At 54.0% G+C, this 8,294-nt stretch overlaps 1 protein-coding gene across 1 annotated transcript; it reads right to left on the minus strand.

The window, feature by feature from the left end:
- Nucleotides 1-3,025: 3,025 nt before the first annotated feature.
- LOC127334209 (protein SMAX1-LIKE 4) lies at nt 3,026-7,560 on the minus strand. The gene is made up of 3 exons (XM_051360629.2): nt 5,925-7,560; nt 4,697-4,955; nt 3,026-4,605 (listed from the first exon to the last, which is right to left on the minus strand). Exons 1-3 carry the CDS (start codon nt 7,313-7,315, stop codon nt 3,202-3,204), a joined length of 3,054 nt encoding a protein of 1,017 aa, XP_051216589.1. The 5' UTR covers nt 7,316-7,560; the 3' UTR covers nt 3,026-3,201.
- Between the last annotated feature and the right edge of the window lie 734 nt (nt 7,561-8,294).

The raw sequence follows: 8,294 nt of genomic DNA on the forward strand, positions 1-8,294 counted from the left end.
ATATCTTATATGGAATCAAGGTTCTGAGCTTATCATAATATTTATATGTGACTAGCTCGGTTTGTCATCGTATACAAAAAAGGGGGAGATTGTAAGGATATTTTACCCTTATCCATTATTTTGGTAACAATGACACCGTAGCTAGAGTAATCGGACTAATATATACCTACATTATTATTCTCTGGTATTAGTCTAACAGGCATAATGTGTAACAATGGAACAAGAAGGTGAAGGGAGACCCCCCCACTTCGATGAAAAGGGGAACACTAGTTTTCCTCAGGCCGACGCCTGGTCTGGCGGCACCGGGTGCTGCACCGGCCGGTCCGGCGCAGACCGGCTCTGGCGCCGGTGCACACCGGGTGCATTCCAGGGACTCAGCAGCGCTCGCTCGGCTACGGCCCGACCCCTCGTCCGGTTCCTGCCGGCTGGCCCGGCGATGCCGACCTGTGCACCGGATGGCCCGGCGAATGCCGACTCCTGCGCCATTAACTACCGGAAGACATGTACTATGATCCTAGAAGCTCGTACGGCACTGGCCTGGTGCCAGGCCTGGCGGCTGCCGGCCAGTCCGGTTTGTGGCCTGGCGGCACCGGGTGTGCCACCGGCCAGCCCGACGGCAGGCCCGACAGACCGGCCTCCTCGACACATTGCTGAGTTGGACAAGTACCCAACGGTTGGATTTCAAGTGATACTATATATACCCCTTCTCCTAGCTCAGAACGGTTAGGCACTACACTACAAATTGTTCTTGAGCTCTCTCTCTCATAGTCCATTGTTAGAAACACCAAAAGCCTCAGATCTCCCTCCTCCTCCACCCAAACTCAAATCCCTCCGAGGAAAAGCTAGAGGAGGTCTTGATCTATAGTTCCACTGAGCAAAATCTTGTTCCCCCTTGTATTCATAAAGATACATGCTCTCTAGGATTTCTTGGAAACCCTAGGTGGGCAAAAGCATCCAGAAGCATCCGGGCTGTGAATTTGCTCCTGACAAGATTGTAAAAGTTTGGAGGCTGCCTCAAAGTCTACCACAAGTGAAAGAGCTATTCCTTCGTGGGATATGCTCGGAGAAGAAGGTGAGCCTTTGTGGTGTTGGGAAATCCTTCGTGGGATCCCCACCTCTCCAAACGTGACGTACCTTCTTGCAAAGGAAGGGAACACGGGAATACATCTTCGTCTCCGCGTGCTTTCGGTTATCCCTAACCGAACTCTTTACTTGTGCTATATATGCTGTGAGAGCCTTTGTGCTTGAGTTACTTGTATTATCATCTAGGGTGCCTCACCTAGTTTGCATTAGGCTCACCTTTATATTCCTGAAAGCCTAATATTGCAAAGAAAGAATTAAAACTTGTAGAAACCTATTCACCCCCTCTAGGTTTACCATCTTTGAACTTTCACCAAGGACTACCCAGATTGCGCAGAGTGCAAAGGGAAAAAGGGAAGAGTGTCACTGTCGCGACTGCAAGCAATACTGATGTTGGCACAATAGATCTGAAGTTTACTTCGAGAAAGATTGTGCAGCGGAGGAGCGTGCGATATGTCCCTACTATGAAGAAGAATATCATTACAGGATCCCTTCTATGCGAAGATGGGTTTAAGGTTGTGTTACAGTCGAATAAAGTAGTCATTTCTAAGCATGGAAAATTTACTGGTAAATGCTATGAGTGCAGAGGCTTGTTTCGCTTTTTATTTCATATTTTAGCAATAAGTCTGTGAAACCTATTTTTGGTGGTGTTAATGATGATAACAATGTTTGCACTCTCGTTTATGTCATATTAATTTTAGTTTAATGTTTCGGCTATCTAGTAAGATTTTAATTCCAAATTTCAATATTACCAAAAGTTCCAAGTGCCATAGTGTGTGCAATGAATGCAACCTCCGAAGCCTCATAAGGCGGTCGATGAGAAAAACATGTCACTTCTAGAAGTCATACACATTCCGATCTATACGAGATAAATGGTGTGTTTACAAAAAGTGAAAATAGATATTTCATAACATGTTGATTCATGATGCGACTATATTTGCTATGTATATTTGTTGCAAACTAAATATGAAGCTTTAGATTACTTTAAAATTTATAAGGCTGAAGTTGAAAATCAACTATAGAGAGAAAAATCAAGCATCTTAGGTCAGATCGTTGTGGTGAATATTTTTCCAAAAAATGACGAATTATTTGAGGAACATGACATTATTCATGATAGGACGTATCCCTACTCGCCCCAATCAAACGGGGTTGTTGTGAGGAAAAATCGCACGTTCTGTCTTTTCAAAAGCTTGGTAGGGGAGGCTTTGTTTACTTCGTGTCATTTGTTGAATAGAGTTTCTAACAACAATAGAGAAAACCCCTACAGAGAGTCACTACAAAAAAAGTCGTTACCTACCACGGATTTTTCGTACTATGGCGGATGATGGGCCTTTAACCATGAAAAATCGGACCGGCGGAGGTGGGGCGCCCACCATAGGTGTGGTCTCTTGGCCGACTAGGGCGGTAATTTCGGTGGCTTCGTCGGTTTCCTTGGCAGCGAGAGCATCCATCGTTGGATAGCGTTTTTGCCGCCGCCCAAATACAATATTTGGGGTGGCGGGAGTGGAAGTGGCTTCTGTGCCACTGATGGGCGGGCCACGTAGGAGGAATAGGAGGACACACACGGACTCCTCACGCGTCCGCAGACGCATTCCGACCACAAATTTGGACTTAGAATGCATCTCAGCGGACAACTCATTCACTTTGCATCGGGCTGCTGGGCCGGGGGTAAACCTGAATTTGGACTATGCGGCCGCAAATAACAAGTAGTCCGCGCTATCACCTATTCTTGGAACCCTTGAAAAGTTTCTCACATAAATCTCTTATAGCCTCCTGGATCTCTCAGAAAATTTCAGGGCAAGATTGGAATGGAGTTGATAAGAGCTCTCAAGCCCAAAGCATAAGCACAATGGATCAGGTTCAAGTAGCCTCTCAACTTCATCACCCCATTCGCTTGTTAAAAAAAAAGTTGAAGTCTTACTTGGTACAGAAGTGCAATTTGGCAGAGAGGAAACTGAACAACATCGGCACATTATCAATGGAAAATCGAACAATAACCCCCCACCCAACCAAAGACTTCATTTCAAGTCCACCATCTTTTTCTACATACAAGAAATTTAGCTAAGGATTAATTAAGAACACATTACTACTACACCGCAAGGGAGCAAAACTTTTGTGAGCTCACTCTACAAGGACCCTGCTTGGAAGGGCCGAGCCCATGTATCCTGACACCCGGGCCCCACCCCCTGGCCCTATCCCCAGTATCACCACTTTCCCGCCATTTCCAGCTGCCGCCGCCGCCGCCGCCGCTGGTTCAAACACCTCCGCTGCCCACCTCTCCAGAACCTCGTCAAGAAAGTGTCCAGACGCCGCGACAAGCGCCTCCGCTGCCTGGTTGTCGAGCTGCACCTCCCGACGGAGCGCTCCAACGAGCACCGCACGGATGGCCGCCGCGGCGCGCTGGTCAGCGTCCGCACCCTTGTCGAGGGTGAAGACGCTGGTGGCGATCGACTCGAGGAGATCGTGCGGTTGCCCGCGCTCCCTGGTGTCGCTCTCGTGGGTGATGTCGCTCGGAACTCCATCGTCGTCACTGTCGCTGCCGACGCAGAGGTTGAGGTTGAGGTCGATGCCATGGCCGCCGGCGTCGTGCCGCGCCCGCTTGCATTCTCTTGACGGTGAATCGTTCTCCTCCTTCCTCTTGAAATCCCTGGGCGAAGACGACGTCCGCAGACGCAGGCTGATGACGTCGCTGGCCCCATGGGCGAACTCTGATGTTGTGACGATGACGACGGATTCAGAGAGATAGAGTTCTTGGCCGAAATGGTCGGTGATGCAACCGCGCTTGGACGCTGCCACGAGACACTCGACCACGGGCCGGGACGCGCGCTCGACGTCGTGGATGACGAGCACGAACTTGGTGGAGCCGATCCTGCTCGCCCTCGAGACGACATCGGAGCAGAAATCCTCCGCGCAGCTGAACCTCTTGGGATCGGCGGCTACGATCTGATCGGCCGAGCCACAGCACGTCTCGGCGATCACCGCGGCCGCCCGCTGCTGGGCGGCGTGGTCGCTCCCCTTCAAGTACAGCCAAACACCCTTCTTCCCGTAGCTCCGTCCGCCGGCGACCGCCTCGACGATCTCCGCGACAGTGTCCGCAGGCTGCCAGGGCATGTTCTTGCGCAGCCGCCTCTCCAGCTCATGGGCGAGGCCGTCGTCCCTGCCCCGAGCACGGCCGTCCGACGTCGCCGTGTCCGAGAGCGGGAGGACGGTGCCAAGAGCGAGCGTCGTCTTGACGTCCGGGCAGTGAGGATCCATGAGGCCCGGGCAAGGCAGCGGCGATGGAGGAGACCACCGGCGGCCGTGCTCCATCAACCCCTCCAAGCCCAAGAAACCTGCGATGCTCGGCTTGCTCTGGCTGCCCGGCGGCAAGCAGGGACTCGGCCACCACGAGCTTGGAGATGCTGCAGGTAGCCCAGAACCGAAGACAGAAGCAGAGTATGGATCATGCTGCTGGCTGTTGCCCCATAAGTGAAGCTTTCCGCACAGCCTGCTCCATTTCCTCTTCAGCTCGATCAGATACGACTCCTAAATCACCAAATAAACAGTAACAAGACATTAGACTCAAGAACTGCAATGAGATGTTCTGATTGATCTCTCTGTGATCCCTGTTAAGTACCTTGTGCTGCATCCGATGATCAACGGGTGGCTTGTTCTCCAGCACCAGCCAGGCAGGGAGGCCGAAGCGCGGGCCCTCCTCGTCAGCCTCCACCTTGACGACCGACGCCTCCCTCTCGTAGTTCCTGTTGCATTCGCTGCACAGCAACAGCTTCTCCTCCTGCTCGCCTCCCAACGCCTTTGCCTCGGCTGCCATTGCCACAGGACCCTGCGCGAGCTGCTGCCTTGTCGTCGCCATGGCCTGCTGCATCGCAGCCGCACTGTTGGAGCATCGGGGGACAAACAAAACAATGGTAAGCATATGTGCCCAGCAGCCGTATGGCAGTACGAGACCATGCCAAAGTTTCTATTGCGGGGTGGAATCGTTTAAAGTTCGTATGCACGTACAAAAGGATCAAGCAGAAAGACCATCGTTGGAGTTTCTAAATATAACAAAGGATAAACTTTGGATTCCTTCTTTTTTTCAAAGTTTTGTACAGTACTGCAACTTTCTGCACTTTTTTCTGATGACTAGGATAATAGCCAGGTCAGGCAAATAATCATAGGAACTCCGCATATATCTACCCAGTTTGAAATTTTATTATTGTACTATCCCTATGTACGCAAAATATGATTGTTCTTGTGCATGAAGAGTGCATCATTGCAAGGAAAAGGCACAATGTGGCAGCAACGGATCAGTCTTCTTCGCGCACACATACACATTTGTGTACCAAAAGAGAGCAGGGTAGCCAGGCACTGTTTCTGCATCAGAGGAAGACTTTTTCGCCGGGCATGCAGAGGAACCTGATCGGATCAGATGGAATCTCTGCAGAGGGCGCAAAAGCATTGCATTCCCCAAAAACAACAAAAATAAAATCCCCATCCATCTATACCACTGTTTCTGTGCTCCTCATTGATTTCTAGCCCCTGCAGGTGCATGCTCACATGCTTGAGTTTCAGATGACAAGAAAGCTCGAGGTCCTCATCAATGTCGAAAGAGGAAAAAATGGTTTTTAAGTAATTGGAAGCTCTAGCTAGCAGCAGGAGTGCAGGAACTAGCTAGTGTAGCAGTAGTTTGTATTTTTTGCAACATCTGGTCTGACTAAGTGGCCCTCAGTAGCTAGTGTTTGTAGTTTGTACACAGTAGCAGACAGCAACACGCTAGGAAGGCTGCGTGCAACAGCGATGGGGGAGAAGGCAACAAGGACGCAGGACACATGCAGGACAAGGGAATGGTACTAGCGGCTCACCTTGGGGTTGGGGCGGAGGAAGAATGGAGATTGTTGAGGGCCAGCCCAGTGCCGCTGCCGGCGGGGACCGCCACGGCCTGCAGTGCCCAGGCGGTCTCCAGCGAAGGCTGCCTGCGGCGCTGCTGGCAGCGCATGTAGGTCTGGTAGCTGGCCGTGGCCAGGAGCCAGACGCGGCCGCGTGGCGGCGCGCTGGCGCGGAGGTCGTCCAGGAGCCGGCCGAGCTCGGCCACCATGTGCTCCACCGGGCTGTAGGAGGAGGCGGTGTGGTCGGCGGCGGCAGGGTCCTCGTCGAGCGCCCAGCGCAGGTCGCCGACGTAGACGACGAGGCCGGCGCGCTGGACCTGGACTGCGTCGACGCTGCGGCGCAGCTCGGCGGCCTTGGCGTCGACGTCGGCGCGGTTCATGAGGCGGACGTGCACGTAGGAGAGCTGCAGCTTGAGCAGGTGCGCGCCGGCTAGCTCCTCGGGGACCTCGCCGCGCTCCAGCCGCCGCAGCAGCTCGCCGGCGACGGCCTCCGCCATGGACACCGAGTCGCCGACGACGACGGGGTTGGTTCTTCTGCCCTGCTTCCGCACCATCACCTCCAGGACCGCCCTCACGTCCTCCTGGCAGTGAGGAGCGGCCGCGCCCGGCGGAGGAGCCAGGAACTGCGCCGGCCACATCCCGAACCCGCCAATGCCGCTGCTGTTGTTGTCGAGGAAGAAGTGCGGAGGTATGACAGGTGGTGGCGGGGACGAGGAGGAAGAGTTGATGCACATGTGCGCGCTCTCCTCCTCGAGGTTGGCCTTGACGGTGGCGCTGGAGAAGCCGGCCTCGCGCATGACGCGGCTGACGCTGGGGTCGTCGAGGATGGAGATGATGAGCTGGTCCAGCTCCACCTTGATGGCGAGGAGCGGCTGCTGCTGCTGCTGCTGCTGCAGGGTGACGGGCGGCGGCTGCTGGAGGTCGACGCAGCCGCGGCGCTGGTTGGCCTGCGCGCGTTTGAGCGCGGCGACGAGCGCGTTGGAGAGCGTGGGGCTGGGCTGGATGAGCGAGGACGCGAAGGGCGGCCCCGAGGAATGCGGCGGCGGCGAGTGCGGGCCGGAGGTGGAGAGGCGGTTGAGCGCCACGTTGAAGCAGAGCTCGAGGGCGCGGCACTGGAACGGGTGCTGCGCCGCCGCGGGGTGCGAGCGCAGGCAGGCGCGGCGGAGCAGCCCGTAGGCGGCGCCTCCGCCGCCGCCCGGATGGTGGTGCTGGTGGGGCGAGCAGGAGGAGCTGAGGAGCGCGAATGCGACGTGCAGCGGCGTGACCTGCGCATGGCCGCGGCGGGTGGCGAGGGCGAGCGCGAGCTTGAGCACCGCGGCCGCCTCGGCGGTGAGCGACTGGTGGATGGTGTACACCCCGGCGCGCATCACTGGATGGGTGGTTGTGTCCTCCCCCACCCCCCACACCCCCCCGCACGGAGAAGAAGCGCCGCCTCTCGCTCGCTCTTGGTTGTGGCTGCTTCTTCTTCTTCTTCTTCTTGTCACCACCGCGCGCTTCCTCCTCCGAGTTTGGTGCTGGTGCTAGTGATGCTGAGAGTGGGAAATGCAGTGGTGAGAGCGCGTGCCTCTTTATCGGTCAGTTTTAGCCGTCTACTGTAGGTGTGCTCACTGTAGCATACTGTCCTAGCTCAGGCTCAGCTAGCTGCTTGCTGCCTTCTTTTGTATCCGCTTTACTTTACTTTCTCTTTTTTGTTTATAGAGTACTACGTATTGTGCGTGGCCTCGCTCCATGCACACCGGATGGAGGAGGTTTGTCTGTTTATCTAGGGCTGGCTGGCTGTGGCGTCGTCAGGCTTTGCTCCCTCCGCTCTGATACCACTCTCTCCGTGACATTCCGCCATGCATCTTCCTTTGCGTTTTCAGGGCAGGGATCTTTCCCTTTCCACACACAGCTGCCAATGCATGCAAAAGCTCGTGTGTCCCCCTCCCATATCTGCATCGGCTACGTATCACCAGTGCAGTGATATACACTGCCATGCGCCTGCCCTGCCCGCTGGTACGTACGTACTACTACTACCACTATGCCATGGCGATCCCTAGGCTAGCAGCTACCTCTTGTTTTCAGCTCATCTTTCTAAAATGAATAAATAGAAGCACTTGTTTTGAAATGTACGTCTGCCTTGCTAATTTGGCCATATCTGCATGAAATCAGACAATCAGCACGTTCTCTCTCCACTGAGAGAATGATTGAGTTGGGATTAACATGCACAATTGCAATCGGCATTTCATCATGATGCTATACTGTTTGCACGTTGCCTATTGTAACATTCAAGATTTAGAGCCTAGAAATGTAGAGCAAAACAGATGTGTGCATTACATTCGTGCATATAAAATCTGGGAAAAATTT

This window comes from Lolium perenne, chromosome 2 (assembly GCF_019359855.2).
Source record: "Lolium perenne isolate Kyuss_39 chromosome 2, Kyuss_2.0, whole genome shotgun sequence".
Taxonomy (NCBI): Eukaryota; Viridiplantae; Streptophyta; class Magnoliopsida; order Poales; family Poaceae; genus Lolium; species Lolium perenne.